Raw genomic sequence first — 24,999 nt, forward strand, 5'->3', positions numbered from 1 at the left:
CTCTTCACCAAACATATTGACAGTTTGTGATTTCCTTTAGGTTTTATCCAGCAGTAAAGGTCATCAATAACCTCTCCCACCTGACAGAAACTGCCAGAGCATGGTGGAACTTGAGCTTTCATCTCATTCATCTGAAATACATGTCACAACAGGCGACAGCCATTGTCTGAACTGTCCCCAAATTATTGAAAAAACTCATTTTATAGCCCTAGTGCACCTTGGTATTGATTCCAATGAATGAAATCTGTGAACAATAAAACAGGAAAGTAACTGAGAAAACAGGCAGAAATAAAATAGTATTTTTGGAATGCATGGGAACTTTTGCAAAAGACAGAGCACCTGATTGCTCTGATTTGAACTCCAAACAGTAATTTCAGATAATATGGCTGCAAGGTAATCTAATATTTCCATATTGAATAGTGAACACTATTCCTCAATTAATATTTTCCCCAGCAGAAGGTTTAAATAGAAAGACACACTTTGGCATTTAAAGCAATATAATCTAAAGGACAACTGTCAGGTTTAACCTTTTACATGTCACGACTGTTAAATGGTTGAGACCATTGATAGACAAATGTATAACAGGGAAAAAAAACAACTAAAAAAATAATCTGTAATAGCTTATAATATAAGCAACATTATTAATAACTAATGGCTTGTTCACATCTGAGAATTTTAAATATCCTGATAATATTCTATGTGTTGACGTTTCCTGGGTAAGTAGTCTTGTTTCCTATTTATTCTACATATGCCATCAATATTGTCATGGTTACAGTCCAGCTAAATTATTAATACATATGTGCAAAAATTCTGAGAGCAGATAGATTTAGAATGAAAGTAAGCATTCCACCATTCCAGACTTGTACATTCCTACTCTGCCTAAAAAAAAAAAAAAAAAAAAAAAAAAAAAAAAAAAAAAAAAAAAAAAAGGAGAAATCAGAATCATAGTTGAAACAGTTGAATAAAGTTACATGTATTTCACATAAGTAATTATTAGGTAGAACTTTATGAAGTTAATTAGAGCATTTTTACCAGCTTCACTAGGTGTTCTCTCCTTTAGTTATGTGCACAAAGTTCTTCTAATGGAATGTTAGCTTCAGTGGGTTTTAGGAGTGAGAGAAATTAAGATTTTTCTACTAAAAATATGTTCATCAGACAGTTATAGTTAACCAAATTAAGATTTTTCTACTAAAAATATGTTCATCAGACAGTTATAGTTAAACCAAATTCTTTTTGTCACTCTTAGGCTTTAAATTTCACTTACTAAAAATTGCATTTTAATAGCAAAAAGAAAAAGCATTGAATATAAACTAAGACGTCTGTTTGAATTATTCAGGGTTATCTGGAAAAATTAATTGATACAGAGAGAATAATGGATGTCCTAGGAGTATTCCTTTTGATAATTTTCACTTTTCTTTGCCTATTTTGTAATTTTTTTAAAAAAATTGTTTTCTTATAACAAATGTAAAATATCAAAGGTATTATGGAATAATTCGTAATATAAATACCCAGGTGGACTTGAAATACTGCAGACTGCATAATTACAGGTTTTTTAAGCTTCAGCTAAAGAATTAAAAATACCTTATCTTTTTCATATTTTTAAAGTTGTGTCTCAGAATTGTTATATTGAGAATGAATACCCACAGAACTTTAAGAATTAGAAGAGTCCATTTGTATAGTTTACTCCAAAAGGTTCTCTATAAAACGTACAATCTAAACACAACTGCATCACTGAAGCTGAATCAAGGACCCCGCTTTCTTGTACAAGTGAAAACAAAAAAACCCAAAACCAAACAAAGCAAAGAAACAGAAAACCCACCAAATTTGAGAGATAAGAAAATGTTATTTAAAAAATAATGTGCTGGCACCTTGATCTGCTGAAAGTAATGTTGGATGACCAAGGAAAGGAAGGTGATTCAAGATGCTTTTGCCCTGTCTTGATGCTGGACATAAACACAGAATTGTGTAGAGAGGACATGGACTTTTTTACATCCCACTGCCTGCTGTTCTGAGTCTCTTTCATGTAAGTCAAGGGAACTTCAAATTGTTGTCCTTTTCCTGATTGCCTGCTCAAGTTCTTGAGACAGTATCAATGGTTTTATCCTCATAAAATTGACTACAAAGACTAGTATGTCAACAGGACTGGAACACCACTCTAGTCTCGGTCTGACCAAAATATCCAGCTGAAGGCTGAGAAAAACATTTCCAAAATGCACATCAGCACAGTGACAGTGCTACACTTCCCCAAGATGGACTGTAGCTGAGACAGAGTGAAAAGGCTGTATACAGCCTCTACAATAGTCACAAGTGTGATCTGCTTGCTGGTTGCAAATCTAGTAATGAAAAATCACCTGAAGAACCAAATCAACTGGACAGTAAAGAATACCTTTTTACTCCTACTCCGCATGGTTGTGAAGAGTTTAGCAGACACAGCATAACAGCAAATCTTTCTCCTTATCACTAACTACGAAAACTCTTAACAACCTCACTGCTGTAAGGTAACAGGAGCCCTGTAGAACTGTTTCTGGTAGAATTCAAAGATTAGCTTGTGAGGGTTGATTAACTTTTTTTTCAAACTTCTAACCTAAATTCTTTGTTTTTTATGAAGAAAAAAAGATTGTTTTAATAATAAAAATGTAAAGAGAGGGGAAAAAAAACACCAGTCAAGCACTCAAGAGAATACATTAGTAAATTAAACCTTACAAAGTCTTTCATAACTAAACTCACTATCATAAGTTAAATCACACTAAAAATCTACCTACATGCTCTAGAACCCAGTTACTATGGGGGTGGGTTATAAAAGGCTGTAATAAGCTGTGGGGGCTAGCCTAACTAACTAGGAAAGGAGATGGGAATTGTGGCTTTAACATTATCTCAAAAATAAGGCATTTGCTAGAAGGGGGGTCAGCTTTAGCTCTAAAGCAATGATGACCTTAACCATGAGAGAAGAACTCTTCTGATTTAAAAGGGACGGCATATTAGGCTGTTGACATTAATCCCCTATATATTAAGAGGGAAGGACTGGGAGAATAATACTGATAATGTCTTGTGGTTTTATTCTTTTATTGTTAGAAAGTGATAGAATTTGAAATATCTAGGCAACTGCTAATATACTGCAAGTTCCTACCAGTGGTAGGATGCTATTCCCCATAACTCTATCCAACACCTCTATCCCCATTTCTTGTCTGCCTGTTCTCTATGAGTCTGAACTAATCAAACCATCCTCCTTCCCATCTTTCTTATTGCTGAGACTTCTCAGGGCTTGTTTCCTCTCACCATCATTTTTCACGTGAAATGGTAATTTGTGAGGCAGAAATGTTTTGAGAAGCAGGAGATGCTCTGTTCTCTTCCTGACTGCATCACTGCCCCTGTTACAAGCAAGTCATCTTACCTTCCTGCTTGTTTCCTTAACTCCCATCCAAGTCTCTAAAGTTAAGATTCCGAGGTCACACTTAAACAGACGTGCTGCTCAAAGCACTGGGTATAGAGCTACATTCATTTGCTTCTTGCAGCCAAGCCTGACCAGGAAAGCTACTAAACATGTCTTCCTGCAGACTGAAAGAAAAGGTGTATGAACTTGCATGACGTTGAGTATCTCCTAATGTCAGATGGGCATATTAACATTTGTTGAAGCCTACAACAAAATCCAGACTTGCAACATCTCTCAAGCTACTTAGCAATTTACAATATGAATCACCATATTTCTAATTATGTACAGGAAAAAAAAACTTTAACAAAATCCAGGGATTAGCAAACAGATATTTCTTATATACTGAAATCAGCCATGGAAAGCCAATTCATATCATGACATGAATAAGAAAACATTAACAAAAAAATCACAGTAACGAGTAAGTAAGGCCTAAATATCCTTGGCAAAAAAACAGTTATATGTGGGGGTTTGTCCTAAGATGCTATAAAAGCAAACACAGACTAAACCATTGTTATGAATGCTGACCTATACCACATTGTTCTCTCACTGTAACCATACTCTAGTAACTTTAGACATATGGACTTTGCAAATGGCATCTAAGATGTACGTGGTTCTAACCAAGATATTAGAATGCTGAGCCGATAGTCTGTCTGCTAATTATCCATCAAGAGAAATAAAGAAGCTCACACATTTTATAGAAACACACATTTACTCTGGGAAAATGACTCTGCTTTACTGTCATAAGCAACATTATCCTCCTAGAATTAATGGATGAACTAGCAAAATCTGATTCCCTCAACATACTTGGTAGATACCAGAAGATAAACTTCTTAATTTGGCATACATGAAGTTGGTATAATCAGAACAGCCTTTCACATTGTCCTAAACATTTTTGCTAATCCACACCATCATCCACAGAAACTGAGAAGGTGATTAGAGACATAAAGGAAATCGAATCAGTAGGGATAGGTGGCTTTTATGGCCAGTAATACTTATCAGCATTAAAATCCAAAAAGAGCTAGAAAAAACACTGGAAATTTGCTGTGATTTCTTGGAAAGAAATATTCTATCCAGCCTTAATAAAGACATCAAAAATAGATTTAATTTGCTAAGTAAGTAATGGGGCAGGTTGAGATTGTTGTAACAACCTCTGGTATCTGTGACTTCCAGCCAGAATGTACAACGGTACCTGAAAAGGTTGTGGAAGCATTGTCAGGAAACCCACAGGGCGTTATATAGCCCTCTTGCCATAAAGCAGGATCAGCCATAATTGCCTCTCAATCAGCTGCTGATGGCTTGTCTGGGTTATGAACTACTTGTATTGCAAGTCCAGAGACTCCTGAAAGGCTCTGCATGAGTCAGCTCACATCCATGAGAAGGAGAGTTGTGTTGGCAGGACACCGACACGCTGGTGTGTTCCACATTCACCAGGTCCCCACACTCTGCAGTCACCACTGTCACCAGATCTCTCTTTTCCCCATTTCATTCTCACGGAGTGATCCCATAGACCATGTTGCATTCATCCTATACTTCCTGGACTTTGAGGTAGGGTTGGGTTTCAGGTGTTTTGTTTCTTTCCCTTTTCAGCATTTGATTAAGCTGAAAGCCAGAAGACAAGCTGTTTTGTCCGTATTTGAATCAGCCATTTGAAGAGTTTCAAGCTCAGACAAGTTTTGATGAGTTTGAGCTGAAATAGAAAGTATTACAGCTGGGTGCTGAGTTACCTTGGTAAGAAGCTACCCACCAGCTTTGTCTGCACCCACCAGCTTCAGCCCTCCTGCTTTTCCTTCATGAGCTGTGTCCAGAATAGGGAGTACCTACACTAGAATGCTATGAACTTTCCATGGACCTGCTAAGCTAGGGGATTAGCTATGACAACCCTATGCATCCGGTGTATCCCTGATTCTATTTGATTTCATCTATTTTATACTGCAGTTATTGATACACAGCAGATTGCAGAGAAATCAACACAGTATTTTCAGATTTATATTCTAACATTTTAAATCTTATCAGTATGCAGAGGATTGTGGATGCTGATCTAATCCACATACTTTTCTGGTGGCCAGATTTTCTGTAATAAAAATGCAAATAATCCCGAGAATGACATACCAGTTTAAAATACTTCTACTTTTCTTCAGTAAACTGACAGCAAATTGTCTTTCCTTGCCTATTTGTTAAGAATATTTTCTTCATGCTAAAGAAGCTAAATCCAACGTGACCTTGAGTGTGATCAATTTACATACAACACTGCATTTCTAGATATAGTAGGTATTTCTCCCAATATGTTTCTGGTATGTATCCTTAAATAGATATTGACTCCCTAGTTCCTTAGCTTTGCAATTTTGAAGTTATATATTCTAGCACAATAAGGTCTGAAAAAATCCTTGGGTTGAATGCACAGTTTCAGTGACTTAAGTGCAATGTGAAGAACTACACGTGTAAATGGCCATTCCTATTCATTAGCAGCTTGTTTATTTACAATTTGTATTAATATGTAGCTTCTAAATTTAAGAAAAAAATATTCAAAAGTAAATTAGTTAGGCAATTGTATTTTAAAATTGCTCATGCAGTTGCTCTAAGGCCATTAAAAACCAGATACTTTTACTTCTATGTTCCACATGAGGAATCAAAGATGTATTAGGAAAAAGCTGCAAACCTGCTTGTTAGGTCCAGACTTAAATTTTGAACTACTGAGCTGTCTCAAGCTAAGGATTCAACTGAGAGAAGAAACTTGCAGGGCTAAAAAACACCACAGAGACTTCCTGATGGGATATATATTCATCATGAAATGGTTCAAAACAATTCATACACAGATTGTTTATATTAAAAAGAACTCTCATATTCACTTCCTCAGTTTCCCACCTATTTCCATTTAGGGGTTTTGAAACACCTCGCAGCTACGAATGTAATAAGCCCATGACATTTCTATGAAGATGACAGAAATTATTCTCATGTGGTTTAGACTGATTCAGCACTGCTTGTATTAGTGGCAGGTTTCATCTTGATCCTTTTTCTTTTCTGGTAGTAGAGATTGCTCATGTGTATAACCTGTTTACGAAAGAGTTTATGTCAAGAGACTGCTACAAAGGAGACATAAATGATCTTAACAAACTAAAGAATGAAAAAAGAAATTTAATGTGCTGCAAAGACACAATGAGGTACAGAATAGAAACAAAAGATTTGTATAGGAAAAATATACAGTTTTGGTATTAAAAACATCCACGTTCCCAAATTCAGAGATATATAGGAAGTTGCCAGTGTATATCAGCACAGTGGAAACAGCCTTTTGAATTGAAATGGGGACATTTCAATATTTTATTTATATTTTATTTAGTGTTTTGGGGGGGTGGGGAGGAGATGTTTTTATTTTTGGTTGTATAAATGTCTTCAACCATGTAATAAAATGAAATCATTTCAGTTATCACTATTGTGAATTTCACACTTACAGGAAATTTACACTGAACATGTATTTTTCACATGGGAAGATTAACCAGAAGGTAGGGTAGTGAGTACAGAACTGAGGAATCAGTGAAGAGGATGGCAGTTTTCTCATATCACTTTGTGATTTTGCAAAAGCTCTGCATTCCATGATGACCAAGACAGCCATACAGCTCCACTCGGTTACTGCTGCAACTTCATCCAACCTAGATGTGGCCTCAGTACAACACTAACATTACAGGAGAACAAGCCCAGGTTGCCCAATTTCAGCTCCTACAGCCTGTTTATCAGGATGCTTTTCTTCCTCCCACAGTTGTATTCAGCAGTATTTACTAACCTGTTTCTAGGGGAAATAAGGAGCTGGGCTTCACTTCAGTAGCTGAATCCACTTACTCCTAAGCTATTTGGATCAGTAGAACCCTTAATAAATCATGAAGCAGGTAGAAGCAGGGATAAGTGAATTTCCCAGTAAAAAGAAAATGGATCAAGTGCTTCTTGCTGGGGAAAAAGCAGGGATATTCACTTTCCCTGTAAAGTCATCCGGTATCAGATTTTCTGATTTCCAAGGAGTACCTCATTGTCCCTATGGCCTCATCTCAGGTTTGGGGCAAGAGAATTCTCTGCCTTTGCTGTTGAATCTGTGCCACTGTGCAATGAAGTATTTTGATTCCTGGAGCCAGAAGAGGATAACACAAGCATAAGCATGAACAATTTGTGACTTGTACCTAAAGGGCAACACCTAAGGAGACAAGAAGCCTAAATTTTGGTCCTTGTTCCATACATATTTCTGTATTTTCCTCTCTTACACGCAGCCATCACAGGATAAACAGTGTAATGAATCAGGGTACTAATCCTGTTCACAGCTGAAGCCTCTCTCACTTGGCAGTCAGCTCAGAAGTTTGCTTTCTTTTTCTCAGGGCCCTACAACATTCTTATCTAAGCTGTCCATAGCTTTACTCTTCATCTGTTTTTGTACTGCTTCTAGAGCTTCTTTGTTCATTCCCACACAAGCAAACAGGCACAGTAGGTCCAGTGAATTCTTTGTGTGTTGAATATACTGTACATCAGTACAGTACATGACGGGTAGGCCTGGCATGTCTGGGAAATATTGAACTGCCTGAGCATGCAATCCAACATGTCTGGGATTTCCATGCTGGCTATGTACATAAGTCCTGGAAAAATACCTACGTATTTTTCATAGACCAGTTCATTTTTTCACATGAGGGGATTAATACATTGTAATCAGTTCACTTTTCATCTTTTGATAAAATAAGCCTATTAAATTCAAGCTTCTGACCACATATTGTACAGTGAAGCACCCTCCCTAGCACTAAAATCACTGTTGTGATTCCTTTCTGCACAATCTCAGGTTTGTGAACAGTGTTTTAAAAATACAGTCGCAGGAACTGTATGCCTCATTCAAAAAGCAATCTCAGCGATGCTATACATGGAAGGCAAAACCCCTTCATGTGCCTCGTTAGTAAAATACATAACCAAAAGACAGTGTTTCCAGGTTGTAGGAAACAGTAGGTTTTAACAAACTACTCTCATCCAAATCACAGCGGGTTTTTTGGTGGAAATTTCTGGTGAATCAAAAGTACTCTGACCCCTGCAGGTGCTTCGGCAAACTGACACGAAAGGGCTGAGGATGAGGGGAAGACGACTTTGCATTTTGGAGGAAACAGCACAAAACTACTTACTTGGTGTGTTGCTTCACCAGGGAGTATAGTTCATTTTGCATAACATTCAGAGCTTGAGGCCTTGTCTAATATGACCTTCAGGGTGCTTTCCTGACCTACTGCTTTCCAGAATTCAGAAACATACAATGTTTTTGGTTGTCCTCAAAGGTGTACACTGGGTTTGTTTATACCGAAACACAGTGCATTTAGCAAGACCAGCTTGTCATTTACTTTCTAAATCTGTTAAAAAATATATTTCACAGTATTACTTCAGATAGTACTGCCTAGCAAATCGCTGCTTGTCCATTCATTGTTGAGATATGTCCGCTGAATGGCCCAAATCCATGTAATGTATGCTGCATCAAGTGTTTCATTGCAGTAATGGGGTTTCACTGAGAAAGACCAATGTCTTGCAAACTACTGAGACTAATAAAAACATTGTAGCTCTTGAAAAATATCTCCTACAATTTAGTTTAAGATCTGAATGGATCACAATACAGCCTGTTATCCTGCTATAAATGTTGCAATAATGTCTAACAATGTCTATTTTAAAATAGACAAATATGGAAAACACTTCTTTTTAGACAAATATGGAAATGCTTTATTTCTCAACATCATGTTACATGGTTGCACTGTTTCCATTACCAATGGGCCTGTTCTGGCAATAGGGAATCTTTGATACAGTAGGTATTTAGGCTGGAGGCAACAACAGTGAAATTACAGTGCTTTTAAAACTCAACTAAAAAGTATGCTAGTGCTGACAGAGCTTTACACTATAGTGTTGTCTCTTCCTGGTGGCGACTTTGCATTGCCAGTTTGGAGCTTTGCTCTTCTATGGCAATTCCTCGGCTGATACAAGAACAGGCTGTGCCAAAGTGGACATATGTGTGGGACTAGAGAAACTGTAGAAACCATACCTTGGCCTCTCTGTAATAATCTGTATTAAGGTTCCAAACCCTCCTTCCCACTGGTACATGCAACGGATGCCTTCCCAGGCTCAGCACCATGCAGCTGACAAAATCCAATGGCTTCATACTCTAAATGACCCCAGTTCCGGGCAATCCTGACCGCGGGATCAATCGTTCCCAAAGCTGCCATCGCACCTTGGGCAGGACATAGCAGTGGCAGGTCCCACTCGGAGATTATACCGAGGGGCGGCCCTGTGCGGCCAATTACCTCCTGTTTCCTGCCGTCTCCTCCGCCCACGGACAAGGCAGCACCGTGACCTTCGGCAACACCGTTCCTCTTGGTTTCTCTATCACCGCTCCCTCGCCCCGGCTCGGGGCAGGCACCTCCAGCCAGCCGCGCTCCGCCCGAGCGAGCGCCGCGCCGAGCGCTGCCGCCTGCCGGCCTCGCAGGGCCAGCGCCACAGCGCCGCCGAACCTCCCGCCGCCGCTCCGGGCCGTCCTTGGCCCGCGCAACCCCGGCGCACCGGGCGGCGGCAGGGCCGCGGCTGCCCGACCGGCTCTGGGCGGTGACGGCAGCCGCTAGGTAGCGAACGCCGGCCGGCAGCCGCGGGCGCCTTTTGCCCGTGTACCGGCGAAGAGCACCAGGCGGGCCGGGGTCAGCTTTTGGTGCCGAAGTCGGCGGGCGAGCGGCAGCAGCGCCGCTTGTTTATGAGCGGGCGGAGGGGCGGCCCGGGACAGCGCTGCGCCGCCGCTAGAGCGGGACAGCCCCTCCCGCCCCCGAGGAGCGGGTCCGCCTCGGCTGCCCCGCACACGCGGGGCACCTGGGCGCGCCCGGGAGCCGGGCTGCGGGAAGGGAACGGGGCGGGGCGGGGAGCGACCGGCTCTCCTCTCCCGTGGCGCTGGGGCTGAGAGAAGCCGCTCCCCATCCCGGATCCCCGCCGCCCCTCGAGGGAGCAGGCAGAGGAAGAGGAGGAGGCTTTCGCCGCCACGGCCGGGGACGGCGAGGCCCCATTCACGGCTTCCCGCAGCATCGCCCTGCTGGGGCTGCGCCCTTTGCGGGGCCCTCTCTCTCCCCGCCCCCGGTGTCCCCCGGGCCGCCGCCAGCCCGTCCCCGCGGTCTGGCGCCGCCGCCCCGCTCCGCTCCGCGCCCGGAGCCCCGGAGGGGGAGGGGAGGTGCAGGGGGAGGCGGAGGCGGCGGCCGCTGTGGGGCCCAGGCTGCTCCTCGCCTCCGCTGCGCCTCTTCCAGCCCCAGGATCGGGGCTGGGGGGGCGCGGGAGGAAAGGGGGCGGGCCAGCCCCGGCGGTGCCCAATGAGCGAGGCGAGGATGGGCGCTTGGGGCGGTGCGGAGGCGACCGTCGCCCAATGGGGGCAGGGCAGAGGGCACACTTGGAGCGGGGGGAGAGTGAGGCAGGAGGCGAGTCGGGACTCGGGACGCGCGGGGGACAGAGCCCGCAGCCGTCGCCGCCGCAGCTGCGCTCGCAGCCGCTCGCACGCACGCACGGCGCCGCGGAACCGGGAGCCGGCAGGCGAGGGACGAACGGACTGAGGGACGCCGCTTCCCGGAGGGGGCAGCGGGCGGAGCCGCCACCCGGAGGAGAAGTTTGGCTGAAGCCGCCGCCGCCGCCGAGAGAGGAAACTTTCCTCGGGGGGCCGGAGGCGGGGGCGGCGGGAAAGAGCCGCGGCACGCTCGGGTCCGCCGCCCGGCGAGGGGGCTTCCGAGAGGCTCCCCCCGGCCCAGGCCGGGCTGCGGCGGCTGGGATGTACCTGGCAGCGGTCTCGGCGGGGAGGAGACGCCCGGGCGGAGACGGCGGCTGGCACCTGGCGGCCGCGGGGTGGCTGTTCCTGCTGGCCCTGCTGCTCGGCGAGTCGGGGACGCGTGCTCTCGTCTGCTTACCCTGCGACGAATCCAAATGCGAAGAACCGAAGAGCTGCCCCGGTAGCATCGTGCTGGGGATCTGCGATTGCTGTTTCATGTGCGCTCGGCAGCGGAACGAGAGCTGCGGGGGAGTCTATGGGCTGCACGGAGCTTGCGACCAGGGCTTGCGCTGTGTCATCCGACCGCCGCTCAACGGGGACTCCATCACCGAGTACGAAGTGGGCGTCTGCGAAGGTGAGAGGTGGCGGGACGCCATCCATCCCTCCATCCATCTCCTGGGGTGGGGGTACCCGGTGGGCGGCGGGAAAGGAATGAGGGCGCACCTAAGACGTCTTAGGCGCCGGTGCGCCCTCCTTCCCTTCCAGCCCGCCCGCCTGTCCCATCTGCGAGCCTGTCTTCTAACAGGCTTAAAAAACCCCCACAAACTCCTACTTAGAAGTTTTGCTCTTAATTTTCTTACCCTAAACTTTAGTGTTCTACTAATTCTCCGTAGTGTGTCACTGGGTTGCTGATAGCTTGTATCAGCTACTGATGCCCAACTAAAATTCCTTGATAAAGGACTCCGGGAGAGTTTGGCAGATGGAGATCGGCGGAGGTCAGTCGTGCACACATGATGCCTGTTCCGGATTCCCTCCTGTGTAAAGATACAACAAAGACTGATCATCGGTTATAAAGTTTTCTTTCCTGTTCCTGTCACTTAATATCTCTCTGCCTGTCCCGCTTGCCATGTAATGATAAGGGGTGTCTTTTTCCCTGCCGGAGCATCAAGGAGGGGAAGTACCCACGATAGAACTAACTACTCTCAAAGTCACTTCAGCTTCCTGCCGTCTTGTGAGGTGATGAATTGGTATGAAATGCAAAAGGACTTTACCCCCCTTCCGTTTTTTATCTGTCAGAATTCCTAAGATTTATTTTTTATGTGTTATAAATTAATGAAAGGCCAGAGACAAGTTTTTAGTCTCTCTTTCTCTTGTACCTCCAATTGCCTTTTCCCTCAAGTTGAGGGGAAACATGGCGCTGTAAAGAGATGGCAAATAAGCAGTAGTTTGGGATATGTATAAATGTATATGTGATTCGGAGCGGGAGCTTCGACAGTTCTGGAAAAGGAGACGGCGGCGGTCCCCTCTCGGCGGGTAGAGGGCAGTAGAAAGTCCAGAGAGCTGGTGAGGCAGCATCTGTCCAAAAAATTTGCATTTAAAATGATGCACTATTTTAAGAAAGCTAAACACGGTCATTTTTAGTGGGCAGCTGACCTTTGTCCTGGCACTCGCTCGTTATTCGTTTAGAACTCCATTTGCCTCCATAACAAATAAATTGCAAACCACAGCAGAGCACGCAGTGTGTCCCCGCCTGTGTTACAACCAATGCTGTCAGCCTCGGGAGCTGATGCTTGGGTAGAATGAGCTCTAGATTAAAAGCTGGATTTTAAAACATTTTTAAATGCATCTAAACTATTTTGAAGACCTTGGTTGGGACTATATTGCTGAATTATGTACACTGCTCTAATCTGTTATTTTTAATATGTATCGGAAAAGTTTTTGTAAATAGAAAAGTACAAGCAAAGGTACTTGGAAAACTTACCTGGTTTTGCAAGAGTTTCTCTTGTCGTGTGTTTTCGAGTAAAAGCCGGGCTTTCTCGATGGTTAAAGGAACTAAAAGCCTGCAGTCATTAAAGGCCTTAATATTCCAGATCCCTTACTGTATCACAGTATGGACATCGCTGGCAGTTTAGGACTATTTCATTCCTTTGAAGTGATGCAATCTGTACATTGCTGTAGTTCAACTCATAACACGTCCCATCTACTGTTGAAAATAGTATGAAGCATTTGTTGGCAAGATTGTGTTTCAATTAGTGTTGTGGTTAGAAACTAGTTCCAGCTGTCCCTGTAGCAATAGTCCTAGGGGATGGAGATAACGATCTATTAACTATAACTAGGGGAGATAAGTTAAAATAAGAAAATTAAATAGGAAAGTTATCTATTTAATTTCTATTCTCATAAATGAAAAGGAACCGAGCTGAGCTGTCAGCCTAATAAATACTCCTGGAATAGTCCTATCAGTGAATTGTCAGGGAAGTGCCACATTCTGAGGAGCAGAGGTAATATGTTGTTCTTCCAGGTGCATGTTTTGCACATGAGGTGGCAGCAAGGATAAAAGGGTACGGATCGTACTGCCTCTGATCACTAATAGGAGGTTGGATAGCTCTGGTTTTTTGATTGTGATGACCTAAACAGTTGTTCAGTTGACAGCCACACATGCAACGGGCTAGGTTGGTGATGCCTGATGTGAGTAGTATTAAGCCATGCCTTTAGCCATTAACAGAATAAAGGCTGCACTTTTTTTGTTGTCTTACACATTGGGGGTGCAAACCCTTTCCTTCCCCAGTCCAGTGAGGAGGAAATGGAAGTGTCTTACGGAACTGTGTGAATAGAAATTCACGTTTTTACTTTCCTTCCTGTCTCTAGCCTTTTCTTTCATTGCAATTTTTTACACTGAAATGACCCCTACTGGCTGCAGTTATAAGCGTGTTTTTTTGTATCATTTTTGAAGCTTCATCCCTGTCTTATTTCAGACTATTAGCACATACTGGGCTACAGAAGACTTTGAGAGCTGGAATAGCAACAGTTAGAAATACTTGTCTAACTTGTTTATAGTATTTAACACACTTGACATAAATGAGTTCCCTAACACCTGACAGGGAAGTCTGGCATCTGTTGCTAGTAGTTTCCCTTTCTGAAGTTACAAACAGACTATTCTTTGTTAAAGCACTCTTTATTAATGAAATCTATTGCTGATCCTGAGGGGTTTTTTTTCCTTTATCATTCTAAAAGCTGAAGGAAGTTTTCATTTATCTCACCACCTTAACTCTTCCCATCTCTAAGCAGTTCTACTGCTCCATTTGTGTTGTTATCCTGAAGTGAGTAAATGCCTTTCCTGATTGCAGTTGTATTCTTAGTAAGTAATTATTCTGAGGTCCTAGTGCTGGTAGCTACACCTCCTAAAGGGCATTCTTGAGAGGCTTTGCACACCTCCAGCCTCTGTTGACTTTATAACATCCTTTACAGGGATTTGCTGGATTGACTCTATGAGGTTCTATTGAGAGCCTACACCCCCTTTCAAAGACTCTTAAAGTTGAGAAACTTTGAATGCAAAGCTTGAACTACCCTTGCTCTCCACCTTTAAAGGTGGTCCTAGGGCCGCCACTGAATTAGGCTGAAGTTCTCCAGAAACACCTTAGCTTTGGCTTCTGCAGCAGTGCATCTGGGCAGGGCTCTGGCTTTCCAGGGGATCAGAGAGCCTTGAAAAAGCTCGAGAAAAAGCCATAGAAGTTAGGCTACTCTGTGAAGGCATTTCTTGAGATGACTCTCTTTTGTCTGTTTCCATGCTTCCCCAGTTTCTGGTGCTACCAGATGAAGAGGCCTAGATCGCTTTGCTAAACTCTTCAAAGTCATGATAGAAGCAAATAATGTAATGCTGAAAACGATGGGAAATTATTTTTAACTGTGTAACAGAAACGTAAGTTTTTGTGAAATATTTGAAATGCATAGTTAACAAAACTGCTAGTCTGAAGGTGTTCTTAGTTTCTCTTCAGAATATACTTCCATACGAATTAGCCTCTAGGTAGACATTGAAAGAAGGTATCACTGTGCCACTAGCTTACCAATAATATCTGTTACTTTGGTTGGTTTTGTTTTGTTGGCTTGGTTTTAGTGGGATTTGGGTGTGGTTTTTTTCTTTAGTTGTTAGTTGGGTCTTTTTTTTGGTGAGGGGGTGCGGTTATTGTTGTGTTCTTTTTTCTTACTGTAAGTAATTTAAGGCTTGCCTTGAGTACTTGAGGCTTATCCGCCTGGTACATAACTTCTGAACTGAAGTTCCTTGGGACCAGGGGAAGGTTTCTGCAGCAGATTTTAGGCAAGGATTGGGAAGTATGTATGTTAATCTCCTAGGATGATGGCAGAAGCTTTCCTTACTGTGGCTAGTCCTAATCTCATTTACTGAACTGCATCTTTTGGGGAGTTTGGAGCATTACAGTCTGTCTGACTTTTTGCTGGGGCAAGGTGGGAGAGCTCGGATGTGTCCATTGTCCTCTCCCCACCCATAAGTCTGCCTAGTTTTCCTCCCTGAGAAATATATAAGGGCACAGTGTGTGGTATGTAGCTGAAACTTAGTGAAACTGGAGCTGATGAGAAGAATTTAAACCTTGAAAGCCTAGCTTTTTTTTTTTCAAAATTTGGAAGAGGAAAGTTGAGCTTGTTTTTTTGTTTTGTTCAGGCATTGGTTTACATGTGTGCTAATGCAGTTCTTCCCTGCTTTACTGAAGTAATAACAACCTGCCTGCAGACTTGAGAGTATTTTTATCATAAGTAACTTTGGTAGCTAGTACCTCTTTGGATAACCTTGTTTTCAGTTGTTTTCAGTCCTGTGCTCTCTAATGGGTCAATGGACACAAAGCCCTCAACTTGGTGCTCTCTCTTCAGACAGACTGTTATACTATATGCTTGACTTCTTGCCTGTGGTGCAGTCCAGACCCCTAAAGATCAGGCAGTATTTTGCTTTCAGTACAAGTTACTGAAGTTCAAATAATCTGGCAGTTTCATGTGAGTAACCTGGTTGTTTCCATCAGTTTGGACTGGAACAGTGCTGCCCAGATTTCTTAACTTTTTGTTTGGTTGGGTATTTTTCTTTGTTGTGTAGTGAACGGCTGGGGAAATGTCCAAGTGGTTCTGATGGCCATCAGTGCAAGCACAAGAGAACTTATTTCAGTAACATCAAGTGTTAGAACTGATGATCTAGTTGGGGACTTCATCAATATAAAGTGGTGTGCCAATGATTGTTGATGTGAAGACAGTCAAAGTACTTTGTCCAAAGGCTGTCAGCAGTCCAGACTATCAGGGTCACAAACAGAAAAAATACTTATTTTGTCAAAAAAGAAAAATATCAGAAAAATTACTTAAGTTGTGTAACTGGAATGAGAAGTAGTTCTTTGGTGAATATTCAGCTTCTGATATGCCAGTCTTGATCAAATTTAACAGTCCCCTTCCCCTACTCCTCTTCCCTGCCACCCCCAAAAACACTTACTAGGAGAATGCTGACTTCTTACACACAGTCTGGATAATTTATAAGCTATTTCTATTCTGTATTCCATCAAAGCTGAAATCTCAACATCAGTAAGAACATGTAACTCCGAGTGTGGCATGGAATTTGAATTGGATCAGGTGCTTATTTGACTTGGAAATGGTTTCCTCTCTGTTTCTGTGCATCGTGTTTCAATTTTAGAAATTACTTGGTTCCAGTATTTCAGCAAAAATTAAATGGAAAAGTCTGACAGATATGATGCAGGAATTAGTAGGATTTTGCTGCTGTGGATCAGCACAGTTTGTTTAAAACTAGAAAGCTCGCTGTGGATAGGCTGGATGTCTAAGGTTTCTAACTTTTGTAGAAGGAATATTCTCTTTTTATTTATTTTTAGTTTTTAAAACTTCGTAGAAGCATCCTCTGCTTCTATGAATTTTTCCACACAGAAAGTGATTATTTCACCAGGTTCCCTAAAATCATGGCGCTTACAAAGATTTCTTTTTCCTTTTTAAATTTTTTTAAACTACCTTCGAACATGCCCCTAGGCATCTTTGCTGGTTTAAGCACCCTCTAGCTAATTCAAGGATTCTTGCATAATTTAACTTCTTGCCTGGTACTTAGTCAACCAAAATGTTATTTCACTGACAGGCATATTATGCAATAATTAACCCATTAATATGGTTCAAAAATGCTGTCCTCTTCCCCTCCTTACGTTGTGCCCCCCTTAAGGATTCTTCATCTTAATAAGTGAAGCTTAGAAGATCTTGCAGACAGAACCGAATGTTCAGTGTTTTAATGGATTAAATACTTTGTAGAGGTGACCTATTAAGTATCTCTTGTGACTTATAAACTGCTTTTCATTTGGGAATGCATTTAATCCACAGGGAATGTAAACTTGGAAATCATGAACTCAGGGTTTTGCCTGAGACTTTGAGTGACACGGGTTGTGTTTGACAATACTGGAATTTGAAAAATGACTGATACTGATACAGAAAGCTTATGTATATGGAGAAACCAACGTGGAGAAACTTACCAACCTAAACCGAGATTAGAGATACATTTGAATAGAGACCATCTAGATTAAATTCCAAATAAGCATATGGATTAAAAATAGTCCCTGGGGCAGCTCTTGTCTAAACAGACTAGTTTGGCCTTGTTTTTGGGGAAGGCCAAAACAGGGGGAAGTAAGCCTTTCCTAATGTTTTGAGAAGAATGGAAGCAGTTCACACCATTACCAGAGGCAATAATACTCAGTCCCCAGCAGCTTTCACTGGGTGTACTGGGTACTTAAATTGAGGATATGCAAATCCTGTTACCACCTTGTGGGTCATGATTGTGCAAGTCTTTATTAAAGACAGAATAAGAAAAGGAACTCCGGAGGAAGGGTTGTGGGCAGGAGGAAAAGCACTGTCTGGCTCATAGGCATGCGGCAATTCCCATGTTCTTACTCATTCCTTGAACTTTAAGCCTTGTATAACCACTGTTAGGCTTCAGTTGTTGGTTGGGGTTTGTTTGGGTGGGCTTGGACTTTTCTTTTTATTGGTGAAAAATCTAGCAAATGTAATGTTTCTGAATCCAAGAGAGCCCATTCTATTGGGTCATTTATCCTTGAAATGAATTAAAGTCCAGCGTTTTGCTACAGGCTGTGTTGTAATCTCCCCAGGATTTTTTCAGAAAGGCTGGATGTATGTGTGAAGGTGTTTTCCCCTCACTGATGGGTTGTTGGGATAACCTCACTGATGGCTGGGGTCATACTGATAATCGTGTTACATGCGCTGATGTAGCCTGTGCTGCTTTCACAATGGAAATGACAAATTTGATATCTATCTCTAAGTTAGGTTGTAGGAAAAGAAAAGAAACCTTGAGGGTAATTCTGAATCCAGGCTTGAGTTTTCCCTGTAGTCTTCTGTGACTAAGAGATGGGGTGCAATTCCTCTGAAATAGGTTGTAATTGTGGTGTTCAGTGGTATTGCATTAATGACTGTGGGGGGGATGTCGCAAAATATTTAGGATATCAAATTTCTTACAATAGTGTGGACTGTTCTTGGTACAGGTTGCTTTACTCATGACCCTCTTCCAGAATTTGTCTTTGACAAAACTTTTCCTACTCCTGTCAGCTTTGCCTCTGCCTAGCAGCTTCAGCAAGCTGCCAGCCAACTACTTGTTTGCAGTGAAGGTGATTCGTGCTGCTGTACATGCAGGCTTCTGAAGCTTGTGGGTGCAGAGTGCAGCTTGGGGGAAAAAAAAAAAAGAAAGAAAATTGGAATTTTAGACTGCTTTGGAAAATGGTTATGAAGCTTTGGCCCTTTTCTGAGGCTTTAGCCATTATTTTTTCCAAAGAGTTTTCTAGAGCTACAGGAAAAATTTGCTATGACAGCTGAAACACCGCTGTCCATGCTCGTTCTAATCAGGGGAGTAGCGGCAGAGGCTTTTTCTGACCAGTTAAATCCTGGGACACAGTGCAGTATTTTCAGTCAGCTATTTATGAACAAGACATGCTTCTGGTCATGGGGTTAAAATAATTTGCTCGTGAGTCTTTTTTGAAGTGTGTAAATGTGTAGGGGTCAGACTTCAAAACTCGTGAGTTATTATTTCAGATCATCTTTGGGGAAGAAGGCTTTTGGAAGTACCATTTACTTTTGCTGTGGGGAACCCTAAGAATGAAAGTAATAAAAAACCAAAGGCAAAACACACTCCTCCCCATCCCTCCCTCCCTCCCTCCACTCCCCCTCCCCCCCCTCCCCCCAAAAAAAAAGGTGGGGGGAGTGGTACCTGGAGAAGTAAAGTATTCCAGACAGTGTGGGGAAAAAACCTCTAAACTTTGAATAGTTGTCCATGTCACATGCCTCACTTAACATTTCTTTGCCTTCCTCAAGGCTTCTGTAGAGTTTCTGGAGATAATTCACTGGAAAGCTGGTCTGTTTAAATACTTTCTGCATTCCTTAATATGAAATAACTGTCTTCAGACACATGAAGAGCTGCTGCAGTGAAAATCTTTCTCACTACGTTGGGGATTTGATTACCTGAGATACATGCTAAGATAAAGCAGGCAGTCAGGTTGGAGACAAGCATTACATGCTTGTGTTCCTGAGGTATCTAAATGTTATGGTACAGTTCTGCTTTCTAGCTTTGACTAGAAATTTTCTCAGGCAGCTGCAAAACCCTTTTTTACTGCTGTACATTCCACATGAAGATTTGATCTTGGAAAATGGACCATTCCAAAATGTGGAAAAAAAAATGCTTTCTCACAAAACTGTCAGCTGTGTGTCTTGCCATAAAAGTTTCTGCCGGCTGTAGTCCTTGATTCATGACTTCAGTGGAGGAGTAAGTTGCAAGAGGGGAAGGGATTGAAGCCAGTGTATGAGCTCAAACTGACTTCGAGGCTAGTCTTTCCTTCTGCTGCTTTTCAAGGTCTGGGGCTGGGTTTCAAGCATTCTTTAGTGGTAATTAGTCATTTCTATTGTTCAGTTCCTCCAAAACATGAATTTCCTTTCCATCATTCTTTTTTCCTGTTCAGAGAGAAGCGAGAGTCTACTGGCAAGAAGCATTTCCTTTTTTTATTTTAGCAAGTTAGAATCCTTTCAAAGTGTCATACCATCTTAATGAATACCACTGATTTGAAAATTTGAGTGTGCTGGAGTGGTGGGGGTCAGACCTTGGGTCTAGTTTCATGGAGGAGTTTCTGAAAGGTTCCCCCCTCTGCCTCCCACTTCCCAGAAGGCAGTACCAGTCTCAATAAGGATTGCTTCTCTCTTGTCTTCAAATGCAGATTTAAAGGGATGCAAGAGTCTCTAAGATGTGACTTGGATAGTTTCACTTTCAGGTCATCAGTGTATTTTATGGCTTCTTTGCTCTTCTCAGCATCCTAACAGCTACCTGGCATTCTTAAAAGAACAGGTGAAAGTAGCAGAGTCACATGCTGCAGTTAGATGTAAATTATGAAAGTTAGCTCAATCCATTCTAGTTAAATTACGGTTCAAAGGGTAGGGTGGTAAGCAGAAGGTTATTGTGGACAAAATGCTTGTGTATTTGTTTTCAACAGTGATACTTTAGTGATCATTTCAGTGTGTTTCTTGCTGTTTTGAGGTGATGCATTATCTAAACTGTGAAGGTGCACATATAGCATTCTCCAAACAATAGCTGATATTCAGTAGATGTCCAGAAAGAAGGAGGAGGGTTGGGGCACAAAAGAGAATTTCTGTGGCAGTCAGGAGAAACTGACAACTTGAAGGAAGGGAAAGGAAAAATTTAAGCAATGGAGAAGCAGTCTCTGAAAAGAGACCTCTTTCCTGGTAGTATTAGCTTGCACCAGTTTTAAGATGATCCTTTGCCAATGGGGAATAATAAATACAACTATAGTAAGGTTGTGTGTGCCTTGGAAGTAAGGCTTAAAGTTAGTTTCTCAGTAGCATGCTTTTCTGAAAACACAGGCAGCTCCGCAGGCAAAGAAGATGAATGCTTCAATCATGACCATCGTGCCTTGCATGGTGCTGGTATGTAGGATTTAGTATGGAAGAAGTGATGGAATGCTGCTTACCAGAGACATATTTCTCAAACTATTTCCCAGACTAGACCTGTTTAAGGACCTCTTGTTCAACTTGTTAATGCCTTAATCCTCCTCCCTACTTTAGATGCATGCTATGACAGGACTTGGGAATTCTGCAACCCAGAGCAGTATGTGAATTTTTAGCAAGCTGAAACATTTGCTTTGCAGAAAGCAAGTGATTATATGAATGACAGAAGAGAAAAGGAAAAGAGTTTGGAATTAATGTGAAGTCTCCCTTCCTGTGGCTTTCTTTTTGTATGAAAGCGTGGTTAGAGGAATTTAAAAAGTGTTATGTCCAAGACTTAACTTTGATCTGAGTAAATGCAGAACTACTTTATTATCTGAAACTTTATTATCTGGAACTTGCCTGAATGAGTTGGAAAGAGTGGGGAACTGCATGTAGATAGAAATTATTTGAAAGAGAAATGGTTTTGAAGCTGTAGTTATGACCCTTCTGGGAGTATTTGAACTGCTGTGAGGCTTGTGTGCAAAAGGTACTTAAGTGACCATATAACAAGACTCCAGTGACAACTCAGGATGGCTAAAAAGTGCGGCCCCTTGATTTTTTGCCCCTACCTGATCATGCCAGCACAATGAGGTGGTGAAAATCAGTGCTAAACAAAGATCAGTTTGGATGAAAACTAGTAGTTTACTTGGGCTACTTTTCAGCTGCATTGCTTCTAAAATCTCTAGAGTGTTAAGTACATACTTGTTTTTTGTATTTTTAGGTGTTCTAGAAATAGCTAGAGCATAGGATGTGCATACCAAGGTTTGAGGCATAGATTGCTATATTTGGGGTTTGTTGGCCATGCTTGCAGAGAAATAAAGCTTTCACAAATTATTACATTTCAGTTTTTTTGTTCACATCATCAAGATTTGAGAGGTAGGCATAAAAAAAGTCCTCTGGAAAGGAAACCATAGAGGTCAAGAAGAGCATGCAGGAAAATGTATACAGCCTGGAATAGTTTATGAACTGTCCCAGGTCCCAAACCACTGGTGTGTACAAGTTTATTTTTTGAATAGTCCCCAGGACATGATGATCTTTGTGAGTAATAGAGGCTAGGTTATATGTTTTGTACAAGATATCATTCCATTGTCTGTTGAAATAATACTGACCTCTAAAGGTGTGAGCTGTACTGGACCATTGTTTATCTGCATCAAGTATCCAAAGCTTGGAATTGAAGTGATATGCTGGATATTCACATCCCTTCAGCTCATGTGAATACTTTCATGTGGTTGTACCTTTCATTCCAAAGAATTTTGTTCTGCCTGTATTGACGTAATTTCTGAGAGTTTATTCTAAGTGGTAAACAATAATTCATCTAACAGGACCTTGAAATTCTGTTCATAAAAGGACTAAATCAGCTGGGAAGAGGAGTCAGTCTTCAGTCTGCATGAAAAACCATGATAGACTTGGCACTGATTTACTGAACTAAAATAAGCTCTTGCTGCATGTTTGCTACTTCATTGATGGAAATCTTGTTTCTAAATAAGCTTGTGTGAAAAGCAGGCTAGTAGAAAATGTGCAGGCTAAAACTGGATTTGGATTCTTCCTGTATGAATGAAACTTTTTTTTGTTCACACCAAGTAATGAAAAACAAACACCTTCTTTGAAGATTCAACACTATAGAAGTGTAGTATGAACAAGTATTACTGAGGGATTTCTCTTCTCATTAAGACTTTAATGGCCACTGAGCTAAATTTTAAGGTGTGTGGCAGTGAAGACTTTAGGTGCACCTACTATTGGGCCATGTGCTTCCTGTGTGCCTCCTTTTCTGGAAACTTACGAGAGCAGGGCTGAGGGTGCACTCACTGCCTCTGTGCTCCTGTCCTGGACCCAGGAGTGCAGGAGGAGTGTCAGAAACAGGGAGCAACACAAACACTTGAAGGCTCTTAGGTTGGTCTGGATGAGGCTGTGGTCCTTGCTGTTACAGAGTTTCAAACAGCGAGTCCTGGACCATAGGTGTAGCTTTTGTTCCTGTTGTTACATGGATTGCTGCTGTGACTTCTAAAATACAAATTGTCCAGGCTGTGTTCCTGCTTCTCAAAAACAGGATGTATTATTGTTCTCCAAATTCTCAGGGTTTTTTTTTTTTTTTTTTTTTCCTCTGTATGCGTGGCCTTATCACAATGAGAGTGTCCCAAGCATTACTGGAGAGGCATCTTCCTTTGAAGGAATTTTAATAGTTTCTCTTCAGGAACTTCTGCGCTTCCTTTGACTTTCATTGATAGAGTTGCTGTATTGGATGATAGGTTAAGCTAGGAAAAAAAATTACTTCCTGGGGTTAGTGACTCCTCTTCCTTTGTTATTTTTATGGAGAAGAGCCATGAGGTTCCCATGGAGGTTCCCATCTTCACATCTAAAATTTACTTTTTTGTTTATCAGTGCTTTTTTGTCAGCAGAGTACTTTGCCAGCTTGTGATAGAAGGCAAGGAGTTTGTTGTTCAGGGAGAAATATACCTTTGAGAATCTGCCATGACACTTCCTGTAGATCATGTACAGTACTGAATTGGTAAACAGCTCTTCCTAGATTTGTTTTTTTTTTCCCCAAACAGGAAAAACTTCAGGTTAACAGATATTCTGTATATTTTTATGAGTGGAAAGAATTTACTTGCCAACCTCAGCATATGTGTGTATATACTGTTATTTACTATTAGTTTTTAGGCTTCTGTTGAGCAACAGGCTGCTGAATGAGAGTTTTGTATTTGCTGTGGCCTCTCATACTGGAGGACAGCCTCTGATAACCCCAACAACAAGAAGAAACCCACCCTGGTTTGACTGGAAGATATTTAAACTTTCTTGGTGTTTCTTGGCAGGATCTAAATTGGAAACTTGCTTGTTGATGATAAGTAAAATTGGAGCGAACTACTTAGAATGTACAGTGTGAGTGCTGCTGTTGAATGTAAGGATATAAAGATTAAAAATACCTCTTTTTTCCTTTTGTCATTAGTAGAAGTTAGTGGACTCTGTGGAACTGTTTTGTAGCATTAAATTTTCAAAGCTTGTCTGTCTCTAAAACATCTGGCATTCTGTAGCGAAGAATACCTAATGCCCAGTTTAGTTTCTTCAATCTTGCCTAAAAAAGCATGTGATAGGATAAGGAGGAATGATTTAAAACTGAAAGAGAATAGGCTTAAATTTGATTTTAGGAAGGAATTCTTTACTGTGAGGGTGGTGAGGCACTGGAACAGGTTGCCCAGAGAAGTTGTGGACACCCTGGAAGTGTTCTAGGCCAGGCTGGACGCAACTTTGAGCAACCTTGAGTAGTGGAAGGTGTCCCCATCCATGGCAGGGGGCTTGGAACTGGATGGTTTTGAGGGTCTTTTCAAATCCAGGCTGTTCTATTTTTCTGCCTTGACTAATCTGAGTTGGTGGGATGTTGCTGTATGTGCACTTGATCTAAGGAAACTGAGATACAATAGCATTGCTAATAAACCAAATTCTGTATTGATTGGATTTGTATTTCTTTCTGGAGAAAAAAAGAAGTAAATCTAGTTGCACGTGGCATCCTAGAAGATGGAGAATTGTAGAGTGGGAACACTGGTTACACACGTTTTACAGAACTGATTCAAAAGGAACAGTTATTTAAGCAGAGAAACTCATCCTGGCCCCTCTATCCCTAGACCCTTGACAGCAAGGAGTGCAATGTGCTTGGTCAATTCTCCAAGAATATGTATGATAATTCAGGGCTGCTGGAAAACTCATTTTTGGTCATATAAGGGAATCAGAGGTCTGGCATATTTTCTGTAATAAAAAAGTTATCTCTGTGGAGTGAATTCTACATGGAGCATTTTTTAATCATCTTTTAAAATGCTCTCTTTCTGACTCAATTTTGACTTCTCTAACAGCTGCAGATTCTGTACAATGTTCTCACTTCCATTATAAATATAACTTCAGCTATCTGCAAAAGTTATTTGTTAGAATAGCACTAATTTGTACTACAGCTATGCGTTTTCCTGGGATGACATAGTTTTTCATACAGATGGAAGTAAACAATGCTAGTTGCTTTAGCAAAATGGGCAGTAGAACAGCTGAAAGACATAAC

At 41.8% G+C, this 24,999-nt stretch overlaps 1 protein-coding gene across 2 annotated transcripts in view; it reads left to right on the top strand.

Annotated features, from left to right (window-relative positions):
- Positions 1-10,855: 10,855 nt before the first annotated feature.
- Positions 10,856-24,999, top strand: part of CRIM1 (cysteine rich transmembrane BMP regulator 1) — a 175,004-nt gene continuing 160,860 nt past the window's right edge. For both annotated transcript variants that reach the window (XM_066178566.1, XM_066178567.1), the window contains exon 1: positions 10,856-11,565. In XM_066178566.1, coding sequence (XP_066034663.1) covers positions 11,214-11,565 — 352 coding nt within the window. In that variant the 5' untranslated portion in view covers positions 10,856-11,213. The remainder of the gene's footprint in view (positions 11,566-24,999) is intronic.

Source organism: Chamaea fasciata, unplaced genomic scaffold (genome assembly GCF_029207755.1).
Source record: "Chamaea fasciata isolate MVZ Bird 193981 ecotype frontalis unplaced genomic scaffold, bChaFas1.0.hap1 SCAF_3, whole genome shotgun sequence".
NCBI classification, from domain to species: Eukaryota; Metazoa; Chordata; class Aves; order Passeriformes; family Sylviidae; genus Chamaea; species Chamaea fasciata.